At 35.2% G+C, this 21,182-nt stretch overlaps 4 protein-coding genes across 10 annotated transcripts; all 4 read left to right on the forward strand.

The window, feature by feature from the left end:
- The first annotated feature begins 537 nt into the window (after window positions 1-537).
- Window positions 538-13,670, forward strand: LOC101255741 (pentatricopeptide repeat-containing protein At3g60050-like). 7 transcript variants are annotated; one of them, XM_010313802.4, is made up of 7 exons: window positions 8,664-8,835; window positions 10,342-11,461; window positions 11,552-11,878; window positions 12,072-12,173; window positions 12,413-12,498; window positions 12,595-12,740; window positions 12,997-13,670. In XM_010313802.4, the coding sequence occupies exons 2-3, from the start codon at window positions 10,399-10,401 to the stop codon at window positions 11,872-11,874; spliced, it is 1,386 nt and encodes a 461-aa protein (XP_010312104.1). In that variant the 5' UTR covers window positions 8,664-8,835; window positions 10,342-10,398; the 3' UTR covers window positions 11,875-11,878; window positions 12,072-12,173; window positions 12,413-12,498; window positions 12,595-12,740; window positions 12,997-13,670. The 7 variants fall into 7 exon arrangements, with proteins under 7 accessions (XP_025888177.1, XP_010312097.1, XP_004231241.1 ...); XM_069288571.1 differs by having other exon boundaries at window positions 12,417-12,498; XM_026032392.2 differs by lacking the exon at window positions 8,664-8,835 and adding an exon at window positions 538-665 and having other exon boundaries at window positions 10,342-11,878.
- LOC109118729 (extensin-2-like) lies at window positions 3,008-4,374 on the forward strand. The gene has a single exon (XM_069288573.1). The coding sequence runs from the start codon at window positions 3,150-3,152 to the stop codon at window positions 4,239-4,241; it is 1,092 nt and encodes a 363-aa protein (XP_069144674.1). The 5' UTR covers window positions 3,008-3,149; the 3' UTR covers window positions 4,242-4,374.
- On the forward strand, window positions 6,339-7,811 carry LOC101255443 (extensin-3-like). Its single transcript, XM_026028961.2, has one exon. The coding sequence runs from the start codon at window positions 6,489-6,491 to the stop codon at window positions 7,575-7,577; it is 1,089 nt and encodes a 362-aa protein (XP_025884746.1). The 5' UTR covers window positions 6,339-6,488; the 3' UTR covers window positions 7,578-7,811.
- Window positions 13,671-14,023: 353 nt separating the features above from the next.
- On the forward strand, window positions 14,024-20,427 carry LOC101267847 (uncharacterized). The gene is made up of 9 exons (XM_004230068.5): window positions 14,024-14,409; window positions 14,776-14,840; window positions 15,447-15,495; window positions 16,849-16,943; window positions 17,566-17,651; window positions 17,737-17,796; window positions 17,938-18,019; window positions 19,406-19,519; window positions 19,953-20,427. The coding sequence occupies exons 1-9, from the start codon at window positions 14,223-14,225 to the stop codon at window positions 20,115-20,117; spliced, it is 903 nt and encodes a 300-aa protein (XP_004230116.1). The 5' UTR covers window positions 14,024-14,222; the 3' UTR covers window positions 20,118-20,427.
- Window positions 20,428-21,182: the final 755 nt, after the last annotated feature.

The following is a 21,182-nucleotide window of genomic DNA, read 5'->3' on the forward strand; positions in this document are numbered from 1 at the left end:
TTAATTGTTTGCTTGTCTTTCTTCCCGTTCTTTTTATCTTTTTCTTCTTCTTTTCGTACATTATTGATCTTGGCTACCCGTCCATGAACTTTCTTCTTTTCTTCTTCTTGAATCGAATTTAACTAATTTAATCAGTGGATTAGATTTTGTTTGCTCTTAATTGAAATTATTTCATAAATGATTAGGGTTACACACCATTGTTTTGATATGTAAATCTTTGAAATCATTCATCATCATTTGGGCACCTGCAATTTTTTCAATAGAATCATATTTTCATTTACTTTTTATTTTAAAAACGATTTAAATAGAATAATAAAAGTTGAAAAATGAAATGCTTATTTGTATTTTATAAAAGATTAGCAAATTTTAAAAATATTAATTTAATCCAAAATTTACTTAGTTACATTTTAAAGATAATTTTACCGGCTCTGGATCAATCTATCACCAAAAATCAAATCAAAGACTTAATTTGACGACTTTCATTTAATTTTCTCCATTTGCCTTCTAAATATGAAAATTGTTTTCCAATATTATTTTAAAATGGACACTACAATTACCGGTGCTATTTCAACTTCTCCCGCCGTCTGATGTTCCCGTCGCCGGTCGCCGCTGGTCAATGCTCCCTCGCTTGCTGCATCAGTGGCTCCTTCCTTATTACTCCTATGGTTCTTTCCCTTGCCTTTTTTACTCTTTCGACAATTTTCTCAGCTATTTCAATCATTCGTTTGGTTTCGAGCTTATTTTATCCGTTTATTCCCCTCATTTGCACATGTTTATATATGACTGTACATATTTGTTATCAAGGTGTTATAGGGGTAAAGGTAACTGCTTTAAGTATTTTGGATTGTCAAGGATTCTAATACTTGTACATTTTCCGTTGTTTTATTCTCAATTTTGAAATGCCTAAGTTCCATTCCCCTGCCAATAGTCTCCCTTAGTTGGCATTGTGTATGTTCAGTGTAAGTGCTCTTCGGACTTCGAGGACTCTGGCATACATTTATCCTGGATTTAGGTTACGTGACCTTTTCTCTATCAGCAACAGCAATTATGCTTCAATGGCAACTAGTTAGGGTCGGCTATATGAGTCCCCATTCACCATTTCAGTCCCGATAGTACTTTTTTTTCTTCATTTCAATACTTATATAAGTCCTCACTGGAGATGCACGTAAGTGAGGAGGTGTGAGAGATTGACTATGGTGGACGGTGGTTATAAGGAGAGGTATAGGTAGGTGAAAGAAGTATTAGGAGGTGTGACACATATGTATCTTACTGAGTTCGAGACCCTAGATAGTAAGATATGTAAGTCGAGGATTAGGTAAGGTTAGTGAATAGTCGAGTGTTGTCTTGTTTCCTTGTGTTGTTGCTACAGTTCTCTTCTTCATTGTTTCCGGTATGACTTCTTCATTACTGTATTTGCTTTACATACTTGATTTTTGTTATGTTTCTCTTTGAGCCGATGGTCTACTAGAAACAACCTCTTTACTTTGTCTCAAGGTAGGGTTAACGGTGTGTACACACCACGCTTCCCAGACCCTGGGATTACATTGGGTATGTTGTTGTAATACTGTTTAATTTTATCTTTTAGATAGAATTAAGGGTTCTCCACCTACAAAGATTTTTAAATTTTGTACTTATCCCTATTCTATCATGTACACATCCCTCTCCAAACTAAGAAGACTCGTGTCAAACACCGGCCTACCAAGTCGTGTTATGTCAGTGTGAAATAGGTTTTTCACTTCACCTCAGTTAAGTGGCTTCACTGCACACACCTATATGAATATTAGCTTGTCTTGTATTCAATAGTAAGTTCGTATTAAATCCAAGAGATTGTAGATCCTTTAAGCCAATTTTCCTCCATATGATTTTTGGTCTACCTTATTCCCCTTAGCATATTCAGTTTTAATGTTGTGTACCCCTGCATTTGGTGTCCACGTAGGAGTAGGACATGATCAAACCATCTTCTTTTACTATCCCATGCCATTTTTTCTTTTATTTTTGTCCTCTATCTGTGTGCAAATTCTACCTGATGTGATTACTTCTATCTTGTCTTTGTTCATGAAAAAAGAAAAAAATATAATGCTAAGGTATAATTACAGGCTATTAATGCTTTTTTCAAATAAGCAATTCATATGCTAATTCTAAAAGAGACCATAGGAATTTGCTTTTTCCCCGAGAAGGATGATCACGGGGAGCATCATTGAATAAGTTGTGTAAAGAACACCGTCTACTTCATGCACCATAAGTTGTCGGATGAATGTGCAGCTAGATGTTTTTGCACTGTGCTCTACTCCTCTTGTCTGGTTTTTATCTGGTCTTGAGAGAGGGAGAGGAGTTAATTCCTCATTCGTTAATTTTAAACACATCTGAGCAAGAAATGTGGAAGTTTTATTTTACAAGTCGAAGTGTAAAAGATGAAGCTAGTTAGTTACCCAAATAAATACAATCAAAGTCACTTAAACCTTATCAGTTAACAGTAAAATAAGCCTGTTTATTTTGGTTGAAAGTTTTGTACCTTCTTTTGTTTAATCTCTTGTATTTGAGGTGACATATTATCTAAATAGGTTTCTTCTTGTGTTGATCTGAGAAGAATTAATCTGAAACCAAATCAAACTGACAATATGTATATTGTATAGCAGTTCTTATATTTTTACATATTGGAAATTTAGAACAGAAACATTTTGTAACAATTTTCAAATCTCTGTGTTTTCTGGTAGCTTTAACATGATCTTATATAGATAAGAGCCCAGTGCTGATAGCCGTTGAATTGTTGTTCTTCTTCTGCTTTTATTTTGAGATAGGGGCAATGTCAAACTCTATACTATAAGTCAACCTACAGATTCTGGCATTGAGAAAACAACAAAGAAAATGCCCCCATTTATTTTTAACTACTTTCTGGTATATAGATCCTCTTTGTTTTTATTTTAATTATCATTTGTCAGCAGATAATGCCTCCCACTTAGTACTGATCAGGTATTTATTAGGACCTTGCTCTCAGCTTAGTGGGCGAGTGGGCAACTAAGATACTGTTACATTAATGCTGAGAAGGGTCTCACTTTACTCTATAAAAACCAGAGTTCTCTACTCAATTATGCAACACAAGTCCTTAGTTTATCCTTCACTTCTCTGGGTACAATTTTTTCCAAATCAAAATGGAAAACTTAGGGAAGTTGGGGAAATGGTCTTTTCTAACTGTTGCTTTGGCAATTTGCTTAGTAGCCAGCACTGTTGTTGCTGATTACTCTTATGAATATACTTCACCCTCACCTTCTCACAACTCTAACAAGTACTACAAATCACCATCTCCATCCAACTATCATGTGCCCACTCCTTATTACAAGAAACCTTACCCATCACACTACTACAACAAATCATCAGCACCTTCAAAGCACGCTTATTACAAATCGCCCTCACCAGCAAAATATTACAAGTCACATGTTCCTTCAAAGCACTACTACAAGTCACCGGTTGCAACAAAGTATTACTACAAGTTCCCAACTCCTTCAAAGTATTATTACAAATCACCCGCTTCTTCTAAGTATTACTACAAGTCCCCAACTCCTTCAAAGTACTACTATAAGTCACCGGTTGCAACAAAGTATTACAAGTCTCCTACTCCTTCAAATCATTATTACAAGTCACCCTCTCCTTCTAAGTATTACTACAAGTCCCCAACTCCATCAAAGAGATACTACAAATCTCCATCACCCACAAAGTATTATAAGTCGCCAACTCCATCAACACGTTATTACTACAAGTCGCCTTCACCAACAAAATATTACAAGTCACCTGTTTACTACAAGTCCCCTCCACCACCACCAACTTATTACGAGAAATCACCTTCATACTACAAGTCACCTCCACCTCCACCAAAATACTATGAGCAATCACCTTCGTACTACAACTCACCTCCTCCCCCACCAAAATACTATGAACAATCACCATCATCTTACAAATCTCCACCACCTCCACCAAAATACTACGAGGAATCAGCAACCTATCACAAGTCTCCACCTCCACCATACTACCCAGAATCTAGTCCTTCCTATAAATCTCCTCCACCTCCTCCAAAATCCTACAAACAATCACCTTTGACCTACAATTCACCACGTCCTCTAAAGACCTATGAACAATCACCATACTACGAGCAAATACCAACCTATTCCTCGCCGCCGCCGCCATTTGAGAAATACGAGCAATCCGTCACCTATGCTTCACCTCCACCCCCGTCGCCAACCTACTAACATTCTAATCATTATCATCAATCATTTCCCATCATCTCCATGACCTATTAACTCTCTTTTCATCCTTCATCTGAAGATTTTCACTTCCTTTGCCAAAAAATTATGTTTCCAAATATGACCGGCTTTGTTCGTTGTATGTTCTTTTGTATTAATAATTTGTAATATTTATCCTTGGATATTTAAGTAAGATGTTGAGATCTCCATCAGTTTGGCTTATTGTATCAAGATTCTTTTTTTTGTGTATTTCATTAAGAGTTGTACTTGCTCAATACTGTCTTCTCTTTGTCTAATATATTTGAGGAGCATCTCAGATTATTGTCTAAAGATGATTTTCTTCTCAATTATAGTTTATAAGTTATTTATTACAGAAGTTTAACAAGACAAAAGTAAAAGAATGAGGAAAGGTGCAAGATATGTCCATGCACAACAAATTTTTTTCTTCGACTCCGTGGCTATTACTGTATTTTGGATTGTAATTGTACTTTATCAGTTTTTCAGAAATAAATCATATAAAATAAGCATAACAATAAAATAAGTAGGAGAATTTAATTAGGGGTATGCATCTTTTTTCCCCATTATTTTTCTTAGAGAATTATCAGTGGGAAATAAATCAAATGAGATAAATGAGATCTTTAAAGGTTGAATTACAAAATAAATTAAGACTACATGAATTAGCCCTATGTCAGAGCCTGTTTGAATTAGTTGATTGTAAATAACTAATAAATTTTAAGTGCTGGAGCTGATTTTATAATTGAATAGTTACGTGTTAGGATGTTGGAACAAAAAATGTTCCTTTATTCGAATGATTAGAATATCCGTAAGAAGTTTATAAAATGTTATAATTTAGGAGTACTCTAGTAAAGAAGAGAAAGAACAATGGGCTACAAAATGAAGAGAGAGTTAGGAGTTCTCTTTTGGGAAAGATACTTTAAAAATTAGAAAAAAATATTAAGGATAAAATAGTGAAATATTTTATCAAAGCAAAAGTATAATGTGCAAAATCATAAGTTGGTGATGGCCAACATTGGCTTTTGACTGATTTAACTTACAAATATTTGAATTGTAAGTACTTTGGTGTTCACCAAACTCATAGTAAGCCAACACAACCAGAATGATATATTATGTTTGGAAATCATATTCACAAGCATCTAATAGTTCGGAAATTATATATCCAGAATGAAACCATATGATGTGCACATCCATTTTTCTGCATAATTAAGTACACCCAGCTTGTATCGTGTAATTAGTAAAACCAATTTTCTTTTTGGAAAGCTTAACAACTAGGGAATTGGAGGATGAGCACCATGAAGAAGTCCTGAAAAGAACACCGTCTGTTTAATGTACCATAAATTGTCTGATGAATGTGATTTTACTGCGAGATGTTTGGCATGGTACTATGCTCTACTTCTCTTGTCTGGTCGAGAGAGGAGTTACTTCCTCAGTCATTAATATTAAACACATCTGAGTAAGAAATGTGAAAAATCTATAGAGTCAGAAGTGATGCATACAGAGTCAATCAAACCTATCAGATAACAGTCAAATAAGTTTATTTATTTTGGTTGGAAGTTTGTTCCTTGTTTTGGTTAATCTCTTGAGATCACTTGTATGCAAGGTGAAATATCATCCAACTAGGTTTCTTCTGGTATTAAACTGGAAAGAGTTGATCTGAAACCGAACCAGACTGTCAATATGTATAGCATTTCTTAATTTTTAACACATTGGAATTTACAACAGAAACATTTTGTAACAATTTTCAAAATTTCTGTTTTTTCTGGTAGCCTTGATGTGATCTCGTATAGACTTTGTTGGTAAGGAGCTCATTGCTGATGGTCATTACATTATGGCCCTTCTGATTTTATTTTGACATATGGACAATGCCAAACTCTAGATTATAAGTCAACTTACAGATTCTGGCATTGTGAAAACACCAAAGAAAATGCCCCCATTTCTTTGTTCTGTACTTCTGTTTATTGTTAAGAAATAGTCCTCTTTCTTTTTTTAAAAAAAATATTTTATTTGAATTATCATTTGTCAGCAGATAATGGCTACCACTTAGTACTGATTAAAGTTTTTATTTGGACCTTGCTCTCAGATTAGTGGCCAAGTGGGCAATTAAGAAGCTATTACATTAATGTTGAAAAGGGTGTCATTTTGCTCTATAAAAACCAGAGCTCCCTATTCAACTATGCAACACAATTCTTTAGTTCTATCCTTCACTTCTCTAAGCATAATTTGTTACAAATCAAAATGGAAAGCTTAGGGAAGTTGGGGCAATGGTCTTTTCTAACTGTTGCTTTGGCAATTTGCTTAGTAGCCAGCACTGTTGTTGCTGATTACTCTTATGAGTATACTTCACCCTCACCTTCTCACAACTCTAACAAGTACTACAAATCACCATCTCCATCCAACTATCATATGCCCACTCCTTATTACAAGAAGCCTTATCTATCACACTATTACTATAAATCACCAGCACCTTCAAAGCACACTTATTACAAATCGCCATCACCAGCAAAATATTACAAGTCACATGTTCCTTCAAAACATTATTACTACAAGTCACCCATTGTAACCAAGTATTACAAGTCATATGTTCCTTCAAAGCACTACTACAAGTCACCTATTACAACAAAGTATTACTACAAGTTTCCAACTCCTTCAAAGCATTATTACAAATCACCTGCTCCTTCTAAGTATTACTACAAGTCTCCATCGCCTGCAAAGTACTACAAGTCCCCATCTCCAACAAAGTACTACAAGTCACCTACTCCATCAACAAACTATTACTACAAATCACCATCTCCAACAAAATATTACAAATCACCCGTTCCTTCTAAGTATTACTACAAGTCCCCATCGCCCGCAAAGTACTACAAGTCACCTACTCCATCAACAAACTATCACTACAAATCACCATCTCCAACAAAATATTACAAATCACCCACTTCATCTAAATACTACAAGTCACCTTCACCAACAAAATATTACAAGTCACCAGTTTACTACAAGTCACCTCCACCTCCACCAAAATACTACGAGAAACCACCAACTTATTACAATTCTCCACCTCCACCATACTACCAAGAATCTACACCTTCCTATAAATCTTCTCCACCTCCTCCAAAGACCTATGAACAATCACCTACATACTACTCACCTCCACCACCACCATACTACAAAGAAACACCAACCTATGCCTCCCCGCCGCCACCTGTGAAGTACGAGGAACCTGTCACCTATGCTTCACCGCCGCCACCTGAGAAGTACGAGGTTCCTCCCACCTATGCTTCACCTCCACCCCCATCACCATCTCCCCCACCACCAACCTATTACTAGTAGTCAATCCATTCTTTTTCGATGATTTTCCACCACCTTTGGGGTTTTCCATTTCCTTTTATGCTTCCTAATATGACCGGCTTTGATTGTTGTGTGTGATTTTTGTATTAATAATTCTTAATATTTATCTTTGGAGATTTAAGTAAGATCCTTGAGATCTCCATCAATTTGATTTATTGTATCAACATTGTATTTTGGTGTAATTTATCATGAATTCTACTTTGTTTATTACTATATCATCTGTGTTTGATATTGTTTATTCTAATTGACTGAATTCTTTCATCGGTCTATATGAACACCTCCCGGATATATTTGTGTTTTTTTCTCAATTATAATTTAAAATTTATGCAAATACATATTTTGTTTATGTCCAATTATTTTTCTGAAAGGATTTATCGATGGGAAGTAAGCCAAAAGACATAGGCATTGATCTGAAAAGATGGAATTAATTAAAAAAAAATTATGAATTAACACTGTGTAACATAATGATATTCACTTTTCATTAAAAATAATTGCAACTGTATTTCCATTTTCTTTTTCATTTCTCATAATAATAATAATAATAATAAGTATGTTATGTCCATTTTCTTTTTCATTTCTCATAATAATAATAATAAGTATGGTAAAAAATAAATATAAATTCTAAGAATCTCAAACAAAGAACAAATTTACCACAAAAGTTACTACTAGTATAATAATAGGATAAATAATACAAAATTATTGCTTTTTCTTTCTTGATATCTTTTACAATATTGAAATTGATATTACAAAATGAATGAGATTTATAAAGTTAGGTAACTAAAATAAGTGAAATTATAATGAAATTTTTTTAGAAAAAAAATTATACATAAATGTTATAGTAAATAGTATGGAATATTATTTTATTTACATTGAATTCATTCAATATATATAAAAAGAAAATATAAGAGTATATATCATCAATAGTATGTGAAAAAATGATAGCCAAATTACCCAACTAAGTAGAGAATTTTATTTGAGGAAAAATATTAAAAATATATCTATTTAAATTTTACAAAACTATTTTCAGCATTTAAATAACACTTAGAAAGCATCATTATAACCTTTGCTCCCTTTCGCTCTTCACTCTGCGCAGCCTTTGGAGCCCCCAAGCAATCACCACTGCTACTTCACTTCTTCCGCCGGCCGATGCTTCCGGCGCCGGTAACCGCCGGTCTATTCTCCCTCGCTCGTTCCGTTAATGACTCCCTCCTTAATAGCCCTATATTTCTTTCAATCTGTAGGTTTTTCCCTTGCTTTCCACAATTTTCTGAGTTATTTCAATGATTCCTTTGGTATCGAGCTTATTACAAAGATCTGTATTTTTTCCTGCATTTGCACATTAGTGTGGATATATATGTATATCTAGACCGTACATATTTGTTGTCTAGGTAGCTAAAGGGATAAAGGTTTCAGCTTTAAGTATTTTAGGTCTTTTGTTGGTATGGGGGTGCAGGGATTTTTTTGCATTTTGTCTCTGTTTGGAGAGATGTGATTTGAAGATCTTAATAGATTCTAAGGTAGACTTGGAGCAATTTGGTAAGGATAGAATACTTTTGCTTGCCTAGGTTGTGTTGCACAACTTGGTACACTTACATTAGGTTCTATGTTTGAGTTTGGAGAGAGATTATATGACAGAGTAGGGATAAGGATGAAATTTAAAGAATCCTTGTTGGTGGAGAACCTTCGTTATTCCTCAACGACAAAATTTGAAGTGTTGGAATGAAAAATACCTATAGTGAGTGAGATGGTTAATGAAAAATGATGGGTGCGTATAGTAGACTCCAACTAGATGGGGTTGAAGCAGAGTTATTGTTACTGCTTTGATGGAGAAAAGGTAATTTAACCTAAATAAAGGACCAAGGTATGCCACAGCTTCTTAAAGAGAACTTAAGTCGAACAGAAACATTGAAAACTAAAGGAGATCATTAAAGCATTGATCTAGGTGCGAAATAGTTTTTGTGCTTCCTCTGAGTTAAGTGATTTCAGTGCAGGCTCCTTCCTATATGGATATTATGTTTGTGTTATGTTCTTCACTAAGTTCTTAAGAATTACAAGAGATTATAGAACCTTTTGGGCATCTTTCCTTAATATGATTTTATTGGTCGACCTAATTTTCCCTTAACACATTCAGTAGTCATGTTGTGTTCACCTGCATTTGGTGTCCATGTCAGAATAAGACATGATCAAATCATCTACCTTCTCTATCTCATGCCACATTTTTCTTTTCGTTTTTGTCCTATATCTATGTGCATATTCTACCTGATGTGATCACTTATAATCTTGTATGAGTACATGAGGAAGCAAAGATATAATCCTAAGGTATAGCCACTGATGCATATGAAATATCTTTTCTCAAATAAGCAATTCATGTGCTAATCTTAAAAGAGACTCATAGGACTTTTGCATTTTCTCCGAGAAGGATATTTTTATGTCTTTATTCTTGCCCAGTTGAATAATGAAATGATTTTTTATTGAAATAGTAGTGGAACATGAATTTGTAATTGTTCAATAAGCATCACGATAAACATAAAATGATGTTACTAATTCTTATATTTGATTTCTGAAAAATTCAATGCTTGTGAATAATGAGAATGAAATGCTAAGTGAACATAAATGGGCTAGGTTGTGTAGTGGTAATTAAAGAATTTTATTTGAGTTATTAATATCTAGTGGAATCTATAAAGATAATATGTATGATTTATTTTAACTGATTTCATGTATGTTTTTTCTTTCTTGTATGCAGAGAAAGTGATGGCTTGCTCACTATCGATTCTTGTTATCATATATTCAAGAGACTAGCATGTATTCTGTAGCTCTCTTTGGTCAAAGAGTTATTCAAAGATTCTCATATTTTAGCAGCTTTTCACGGTTTTTATGTAATCAACAATCTAACACTGACAGCACTGGAAATGGTTTTGGAAGAATCGAGGATTACTTGAATGAGAGCTGGAAGAGTATGAACTCCAATAATAATATGAAAGATAATGTTGACTTTTTTGGAGTCAACGGTTTCTATGAAGGCCATTCCCAACAAAATTTTTCAAGTAGGCACAATTTTATTGAGAAAGTGAGAAATGAGGCTAGTATGATTCTTGAAATTCTTCAACAAGATGGTCCAGGATTTGATGCAAAAGCAGCTTTAGAAAATTCACATATTACAGTTTCAAGCCTGCTTGTGAGAGAAGTTCTTCTAGGTATCTTGAAAATAATAAATTATGCTAATAAAAATAGGTGTGCGAAGCTGGGGTACAAGTTTTTTGTATGGTCTGGTCAACAAGAAAATTACCGACATACAGCAAATTCATACCATCTGATAATGAAGATTTTTGCTGAGTCTGACGAATTCAAGGCTATGTGGAGATTAGTAGATGAGATGATTGAGAAAGGATACCCTACAACTGCTAGGACATTTAATTTGTTGATATGTACTTGTGGAGAGGCAGGTTTGGCTAGAAAAGTAGTAGAGAGGTTTATTAAGTCAAAGACATTCAATTATAGACCATTCAGGCATTCATTTAATGCAATTTTGCATTCCCTTCTGGGTGTAAATCAGTACAGGTTAATCGAGTGGGTGTATCAACAAATGTTGGTTGAAGGTCATATACCTGATATTTTAACTTATAACATACTGCTATGCTCGAAATATAGGCTGGGAAAGCTGGATCAGTTTCATAGATTATTAGATGAAATGGGTCGGAATGGCTTTTCACCCGATTTGTACACATTTAACATCCTTCTTCATGTTCTTGGTAAAGGAGACAAACCACTAGCAGCAGTCAACCTTCTAAACCACATGAAAGAAGTTGGTTATGAACCAAGCATTCTCCATTTTACCACTTTGATTGATGGGCTAAGTCGGGCCGGTAATTTGGATGCATGCAAATATTTCTTTGAAGAGATGATTAGGCAAGGTTGTATGCCTGATGTTGTGTGTTACACTGTTATGATAACAGGATACGTTGTGGCTGGGGAACTTGATAAAGCTCAAGAACTGTTTACTGACATGATCGTCAATGGGCAGTTGCCAAATGTGTTTACTTATAACTCCATGATCCGTGGGCTCTGTATGGCTGAGAAATTTGATGAGGCGTGCATGATGGTAAAAGAAATGGAATTGAGGGGTTGTAATCCAAATTTTATGGTGTATAGTACTTTAGTCAGTTACTTGAAAAATGCTGGAAAGCTGTCCAAAGCTCATGAAGTGATAAGACATATGGTGGATAAAGGGCAGTATATCCATCTCGTTCCAAAGTTCAAAAGATATAGAAGATGTTAAAGAGGTAAGCTATGCAAAACTAAGCTGGATAGAATGAAAATATAGTTCTTCGACCAACTAGTGTTATTTTGATACTTCTATGGAGCTCTATTATGTACAGGCTAAACTGTCTTTTATGTATGTGCTATTAACATCATGATTGGTTCTGTTTTTATGCCTCCGAATTCTGAAATTGAATTTACTAACCATAAAACCAGGTAATACTGCCGCTGTTGGTGCTTGCAATTTGACTGGTGTCATGAGTTCGCAGGTCCACCTCTCTACAATCTGCTGAAAAAAAGCAGCGACCGAAGGAAAAGGTACCAGATTTGCTTTAATTCTTAACTTTTGGATCAGTAAACAGATGGGGAAAATATATCAACTTTATGAAGTCATCACTTGATGGCATTCTGTAATCTGGCTTCTTTTTGCAAGTTAAATGAAAAAAAAATGCTTGGCTTATTCAAACCTATGAGTTTGAACACACTCATTGAATTGCATTTCAAAACAGACCATCATCTTATTACCTTTTAACCATTTCTCAAGTTGTTCATGTCAGGCAGTCAGGGTTCCTAGAATTCCCATGGAATAAAAAGGGTAGACCATAACGTTGAAGTATTATTCAATAAGAACTCACTGGATAAGGTAAAACTTCACTCTATTAGGCAGTGTATAGAAGTTTAGTACTTTTAAATATTAACACAAACTCACTAACTTCTTCCTGTTCGTCTTATCCTGCAGCTGATCTTGACATAAAGCAAAGAGCGCCAAGCCACTATCAATTAGACATAGTTCACTTTTTGCCTTAAAGCCATGGATTCTAGCTTGCAAGCAGCCACTTCTTGAACATCAAGAGGATCTATACTCTTGCTTATTCCAAATGCTAGGTACACTCTCCTTGCCTGAACATGTGATGATTATAATACTTAAAAATATTATTCTCTTTGGCAGCTTGCTTTGAATTGTCAATAGAGAACGATTGGTATGATGTGACCGGCACTTGGAAGTTTCACATTATTATTATTGTTCATGCCAAAAATCCATTCCTTTTTTTGGTGTTAGCAATTGCTTCATAATCTTGTAACGAGCATTCCCCGTGAGTTTTCGTAGTACAATTGTTTAAAAGTAAATTGTATTTTGCAGATGAAGTGTGAAGTGCTCTAGAAAATAGAGAAGTTCAGCTTTTAACTACTTGGAGATCAGTTGTTGAAATTCCAGCTGGGACGGAACTCCTCATCTGTCTTGAGCCTTGAAGGGCTGAGTTCTTCAGTACATGTACTGGCGGGAGATAGCCTGTGGAATACTCGAGCTATCAAGATGCACAAGCTTGCCTGAACACCATCATTATCAAGATAATTGGAAAATGAGAAGAATAAGGCGCTTGAAACCACAAGAGGCTATAGAGAATTAGACTAGCAACAATGCTGGAGGTAAATTGGATTATTTATACTTGGAAACGACAATCTAAGCATAGGTCCTCATTAATGTGAGCTGTATAGTGGACTATTTGTTGGTCATCCCACGCGAGAATTTGTCGAAGTGGACTGTTGTAGCCATATCTTTGTGTAGTCGTCGATTGGTTGAAGGATTATGAACTAAGAATGGAGCATGGTTAGGCAAAATGTACTGTCTTGTTGTACCTCAAAATTTTGTAGAGTAGGAAAATAAACAGGTAGCACTATGACTACACATGTAAAGAAGCTAGCAAGAGCAGCCCTGAAAAATGTACTTTTCATTTCATAGTTTGAACAAAACATGTAATCCAAATCCTTTTCCATTGTAGTAGATAGTTTTCAAGGATTGATGAGAAAAAATAATTGTCTGAGTTTCTATGGTTGAAGATGACTCTAGTTTAGAATCATGTCTTATGTTGAGTTTAAAGCCGGGTAATTTACCAAAATGATTTTGAACGCGAATGACGTAGATCAATAATTTTACTCTTTGGACTTTGAAGCGAATGTTCAAAAATATCGATTGTTTTTTCAAGTCTAATGACTCAAAATTCCAATGGATCCTTCTTTGAACATCCAATTTTGATAATGAAACTTGTAAAGTATGTGAATTATGAGATCTTAATATTTCTAGTCAATGATTAAAAACCTTTTCACCCGTCTAATCGTAATAGGTGAAGCTTTTGCAAGGATATATTCATATAAATTAAAGTAAAATTGAGGAAAAAATTAAAAAAACACAATTTAATAAAATAGGGGGGTAAGTTCGTCTTTTTCATAGAATTTGATATTAGAGAGGGGCCAGTGGGCAGTGTAATGGAGTCACAAAAGCAGATCCAATAGACCGGCCTTGCCTTCCCAAGACGGCGACAGCAGCACTTTGAAGTAGGGAAGAAGTGAATAGAGGGTAAGAAGAAGATGGTAACGAGAACAGAAGAAGAAGAGGTGAACAGATTGGAGAATCAAGTAGAGAATGGAGGAGGAGGTGTTTGGGAGTATCTTTGTCTTGTCCATAAACTCAAGCTCCGTCGATCTGATATGGTGTTGAAGCATGGGCTCTCCATTCTCAATGATTCCAAAAAGAGATCTGCTCTTGGACCTGAAGGTATATTTAATTTGACCCATTAGACGGAAATCCTGTTTTTCATCTTTATTTGTTTGGTAGTTTACGATTGAAGAAAGTGGAAATTAGCTACAATTAGGAACTGGGAATTTGAGATCTTGTACTAATTTGGGTTTTCTAGGATTCAAGTTAGTGTCAATAGGGTAATTTTTGTACTGATTTCATAGTCTAGGATCCATGGAAGTGCCAAATTGAAGAATTGGTTCATGTCGAAGTTTTGGGACATGTGCTATCTCTCTCTTTTTGTTATTATTTTTGATTGATTGGTCCACAGACTTCATTCGAGCATCGTGTGACTGGATGAAATCTCTGATATAACATTTATTCTCTGCAACCCGAATATTGCAGAATGGACCCTATATGAGCAGGTCGCTGTTGCAGCTATGGATTGTCAATCTATTGATGTGGCAAAGGTAAAAGCATATTTTCATGCAATCTCAAAGTAAAGTTTTGTTCCCTATTCGGGGTTATCTCTGCGGACTTGCATGATTTTTCCATTTAGTTTAGTTTCTAATTATCTGAGTTGCAGTAGCATGCCTATAGAAGTTTAATCAAATGATCCCACATTACTTAGCTCAAATTCCTAGATAGCAAAAGTCAATTGCTCTTACAGTACAATAATGTAAAATGTATCATGCCGTACCTGAGTTCATAGTTATAATTTGATTATATGTAATATTAAGAGAAACATTCCGGCACAATCTAATATTTAAAGGATGTCAAAACAAATTGACCATTGTTTTTCCAAATCTAGAAAGATATCGTTATTTCCTACAAAGTTGCAGAGTTAAACTTACAATTACTCAATTGGTGAAGTTGGACTTATATTGGCTATGTGGTTAAACATACAGAGTAATGAAGTAAATGTGACCATGTAGTCAACCATAATCACCAAAATGCATCAGCTATTTTTCAAGTCACGTTCACTGTTTGTTCGTATATGCTAGAGATTCTCTTATGTATCTCGTCACTTTATGATTATGTCAAAAATTTGAAATTTATGTCGGGAACTTCTGCAGGACTGCATAAAGGTTTTGCAAAGAAAGTTTCCGGGGAGCAAAAGGGTTGGTGAGTTCTTTTTGATCTATAAATGTGTATGCTTGTTGTCTTGATTTCTAGTAGCTTGCATTTTCGCCCCTGTGGCATTCTAAAATTGGATTGTCAAACTAAATGGTAAGCATTTTAGGTTCCAAAATTCTAATTGTCAGGCTGAATGAATTATAATGACCTTTATAAGAAAAACTAGAATTGATGTTATAAGAACCTGATGCTTTGATTTTTTGGCTTTCAGTTATAAAATTCTACTTTGAGTTACAGTTGTCTTGGAATTCTGGGCTATTGGTGACTTATTGTGTTAGAAGTAAGGAAATTATTTATCTGGTTAAAAGCAATATATTTCTTTCGATGAAGCTTTCTAAAGCAGTATTTTAACCAAGGTGCAATGGTGGTATAAAAACAGTGTAAAGAAGTTGAACTTCTTGAGTTGGAAAATCTAATAATATCTCTTCACAGAGATATCATCAGTAACAAACTTTGTTGGGCAGTTCTTTTGTATGTGCCTAATAAGTACTTCAAAGACCGAGACTGAATTAATTGGCATATATGGATTTGGTTGCCCCTGTTAATATTTTACGTTGTCTCAGATTAATGTTTGCTTTTTTTAAAATGCTGAACATATCATCAACACACACTATGAAATATGTTTTTCCTTTTTGTATCAAGTGTATTTATATTAATAATACAGAAACTTCTGAATACAAGAGGTATAGCGAAAGTAGAGAATCCGCGCAATATGTAACAAATAGATTCTGCACCTCTCTTTCCATCTGATATTGGAATGTACTGGTTCAATACTCTCATTGTAGTCATGGTCCAGGTAGTACTATTGATGATCCATCTAGAAAAGAGAGCACTTTGCTTTTAGTTTTATTAAAGCGTTTTGCAACAACATTGCCTTTATTTAAGAATGTATCTTTATATCTCATTACACAGATCATATGTTCATGCTTAGATACCGTATGCTTAAATGATAAGTTATTGAAATGTCGTGTGGCCCTAGAATGATTTCTCCATATTTCATCCTTTGCCACAGCCCACAGTGATCGTCAGTCCTTTTCTCAATCATTAAATTATCGTTACTGGGAATAACAAAATTTTCATTTAGCAATATAGAATAGACATTTTTTTCCTTTATGTTTATTTTTCAACCTTTATGTTCTAGATTCCCTTGAGCCGAGGGTCTATTGGAAACCACCTCTCTACCTTCACAAGGTAGGGAGAAAGTTGCGTACTCACCACCCTGTTCAGAACCCCACTTGTGGGATTCACACTAGATATGTTGAAAGTTCTGATTCCCATGCCCTCCGTGTATGCTTGACCTTTTAATAATTGCTAAGAGTTATTATTTTGATTTATTCTCAGGTAGGCTAGAAGCTATGTTGCTTGAGGCCAGGGGATTATGGTCAGAGGCAGAAAATGCTTACTCAAGCCTTTTGGAGGAAAATCCATTTGATCAGGTCTGAGATAGACAAGTACATTTCACCATATATCGTTAGTTTTGCTCAATTAGTTTACTTGTAAAATAGATAATTCTTATGTGGACGTGTGCACCAAAATAACTTATAAAAGTTAAAATTCTAGAATAAGAAAACTAGCCACTAAATCTGAATTAGAAACTCGGAAGTGTATCTTCGCATCAGAATCATAATTTTTAAATGTTTAAACTTCTGTTGACAATATCTATGCTACTCACAGGCTTTTAAGTTCTTTATCCATATAATTGTTAGTTATGTTCACGGTAGTTTATTCTTGTATTACACGCGCACACACAGAATATGTTATATGTACACACACTGCATGTGTCCATATTATGTGTGTGTCTGTATATTCTCTTTATCTGCACCTTTTTTCACTAAATCGTGTGTTTTAATTGAGCCTTGTTTTTAAAGCCCTTTGCTTTATACATTCGTTGCTTTGGCAAAGTTGGTGCAAGCATAAATCTATATGCTCATATTATTGACCAAACATCTGTGCTCATGGTACAGAGGCTCGGTGATTACTCTCATGTAATTTAAGAAAAAGAAGAAAATTCCAAAGCTCAAGCAATATATTTTTCTGTATCTTAATGATATCCTTTAGGTTGTACATAAGAGGAGGGTAGCCATGGCAAAGGCACAAGGCAATACATCTGCAGCAATTGACTGGCTTAACAAGTATCTCGACTTGTAAGAAGAATCTAAATGCATCACATATTAGTGCTTATATGTTGCGACTTTAACGTGTTCTTGACTACTTCCATTGTTTTGGTAGATTCATGGCTGATCATGAAGCTTGGAGAGAGCTTGCTGAAATATATATTTCCTTGCAAATGTAAGATTTTTTATTCTCATGTTCAGAGTGGAAAACTAATGGCTTGGAGGCAACTCTATTCCATTGGTTTTTCTTTTAGCTGCTGTTTCGTCCATGCATTGCCCTGTCCAGTGAAAATTGTTTCTGTTATATCACATATAGGTACAAGCAATCAGCTTTCTGCTATGAGGAGCTCATCTTGTCTCAACCTACAGTTCCTTTATATCACCTATCCTACGCTGATGTAAGATTATCCTCTGAGTCATATTTTATATCTGCTTTTGAAAGTAATCATTTGCTGAGGTACATTGAGAATAGTTTGCAATCTTGTGAGCCTGCATCTTTTTTTTTTCTATTTGAGAGGTATTATTATTAATAATGTGATCTTGTTCTTGCTCTTAAGATGCTATTCTGGGTGTTTTTATGAAGCTTCACTCATCCACCTATATCATTGGATAAAAGGGAAGTTGGTTGATTTATACTTCGTTTTTTTTTTTTTTGACAAATGATTTATACTTTGGTTTTCTAGCAGCTATTTTTACAAACGAGAAGCTCATGAGTTTAGGTTGCCATTCGGCCAGTTTTTCTGTGTCTCTCTTTCAGTAATGAAGTTGTCAGCACAGATTATTATGCTCACGTGGAAGTTTACTATAAATGAACATTGAAGTGATAGCTGGATGTCAATTAATGTGCAGAAATAAGGAGAAGATGAGAGGAGGAACTCTCTAGAATTCAATCTGATTCTCTAAATATGTTCTTGTTATGCTGTCTGGGCTCAGAGTGGATTTGTTTTTCACTTTACCTGGGCTTGAACCGTGTTTATTAAACTAAATGTATCTTTCTTCTGGTTTGAGAAATGCCTAAGACCTCTGCCTCTTTGATGGCAGAAGTTGAGGGTGTCAATTTTTTGAAGCTGACTCGACAAGTCTTTTAGATATGATGGTTAAAGAAAATGTGGATTTAAACCATAAATCCTTCAGACAAATTTATAGGATCATTTTTGTGTATGGGGTTTCCCTCATTGTTAATAAAACTATTTACCTCATCAAAAGAACTCTAAAGAGAAAAGAAATCAATCTCCCCTCAACACCAAAAAAAAAAAAAAGAGGAATAGGAAAGGATGGCAAGTGTAGGAAATTAGGGTGGGGGGGATTGGTAACAGGAAAGACGGGGACCAGGTAGAGGAGGCAGAATAAAGTGGTGGAAGAGTGAAATGTAGAATGAAGGGGTGCTGGATGAAGTGGAAGAGGGGTATGATGGGGCTCTAGGGAAGATTGGTGAGGTGGGATAAGGGAGTGACTAGCTGGGCCGGGGCGTCTGTTTGTATGGCGAACGAGAGAGAGTGAAGGTTGTGGCGAGCAGGGATAGAAGAGGGAGGCTTGGCACGTGAAGGGAGCTTGGATTGTGACAGCTATATTGTGAAGCGAAGTGACCCAACTGATGAATGGGTCAGGCAATTGTTAGATTTTGAGAACAACCATTGCTTTTGCAAAAGGACTGTTTGTTTAAGAATAAGGTTGTTTTGTATTGCATGTTATTTTTCTGTAGAACTTGCTTCCACCATGGCATTCATTTTTCTGATAATAGCCATAAAATAATCACTCATTACATTTCATCCCGCCTTTAACAGGTGCTGTATACACTTGGTGGACTAGAAAATCTTCAGACGGCAAAGAAATATTATGCATCTACCATAGACTTGACTGGTGGCAAGAGTACCAGAGCACTTTTTGGCATATGTTTGGTCAGTGAATCTGTGTCATCTCCATTTCTTAATTTTGACAAAATAATGCTTGATGATTTCTTTTGCTTTTCTAACCCGTGATGAATTTACCAGTCCTTTTATATGTCATTGATCTAGTGGTGAAGAAAATTATCGCTCTTAAGTTAGAAACTGCTTATAAACGAACACAGAAAAAATTGCATATAAATGAACACGGAATAAATTGAAAGACGCAAGGCACTCATTGCACTCTGCATTGTATACAAGTTAGTAGATTGTGGAGTCAAGAACTTGCAGTCCTAGTCTTGTATGCCCCTATTTATTTACATTAATTACATGTTGAGGTTTTAAAAATTCATAGACTGTTAATAAGCTGCAAAACTAAATGAAGTAGGTTCTTGTTGTTTGCGGATGACCCTTGGAGACTCTGACTTAATGTATGTGTTGTTTCCAGTGTACATCTGCCATCGGGCAGCTGACTAAAGGACGAAACAAGGAGGATAAAGAGAGCCCGGAGCTTCAATCTCTGTCGGCAATGGCATTGGAAAAAGACTATAAGCAGAGAGCTCCCAGCAGGCTGTCAGTGCTTAGTTCAGCATTGAGAAGCTTGAAAATCTAACTTAACCAACCACATTAGCATATAGCTTTATTGGAAGCAGCACCATTCTGTTCACAGCGTGCACTTCAAGATTCCAAGTCTGTCAATCTGCTTAACTACCCCTTTTTGCAGAATCTTTTTTTCCCAATAGTTCTCATTCTTCTACTCTTTGCATTATTTTACTTATTTGTGGGAGTTCTGTTTCACTTATTTTAAGTAAGGGAAGCAAATAACAATGCAGAAGTTAGCAAGATTATTACTTTTAGACAATTTTGGGAAAGTTTATTGCTGAATAGAATGTTGGACCATGAAATAAATTTCTATTGGACAAGTTTGTGGATATATAGCAGGTTTAAGAGGCTAACTGTGTGTTCAAATTATACCATAAATATTAGCTCAGTTCAACAACTAGGCAGATATCAATTATTTGTATCTCCATCATAGATAAACAAATACAAATGAAGGTACCTGCGATATAACAAAGGATCAGACTTGTTAATGAAAAACAATAAAACCCTCTTCCTTTATCCGGGCTTGGGACCGGAGTTAAAAGACTTTCTTTTCTTGGTATGGATCAGCATGACCTGCCGTCACTTTACTAGCATGACCTGCCGTCACTTTACGATCATAGACAAGTGTGATGTTCCGCGACAATTCCAGTCAAATGTGACGTCCGAATCGGGGAGGAGGATCTAGAGTTTAAAGAGGTTTGCAGAGAGCTCTAGAACCTTCTAGTTTTGTGGAGAAGACTAGAGAATTTTAGGAATTCTCTAGAATACTTTATATCTTTTTTGAAGAGTTTAGCATATTCTAGAAAATGTAGAATTCTCTAGAATATGGACTAAAGTGTAGTTATTAGAAGGACTTGTAGAGTAAATTTTATTACACTTAGGCCCTTAGGATGTAGTATAAATAAGAGGGTCTCTCATTTGTAAATCATCCAACAATCAAGCAAAGTAGTAATACAAGCCTTCTTCTAAAGTTCTTTTTTGCACTTTCTAAGTCTTTCTTTGCATTCTTTTAGCGTTCCGAGTTTTAAAGGCAGTCTTAAAGGCTTACTTGAGCTTACAAGATCGTGAAAGATTC

This window comes from Solanum lycopersicum, chromosome 1, assembly GCF_036512215.1.
Source record: "Solanum lycopersicum chromosome 1, SLM_r2.1".
Lineage (NCBI taxonomy): Eukaryota > Viridiplantae > Streptophyta > Magnoliopsida > Solanales > Solanaceae > Solanum > Solanum lycopersicum.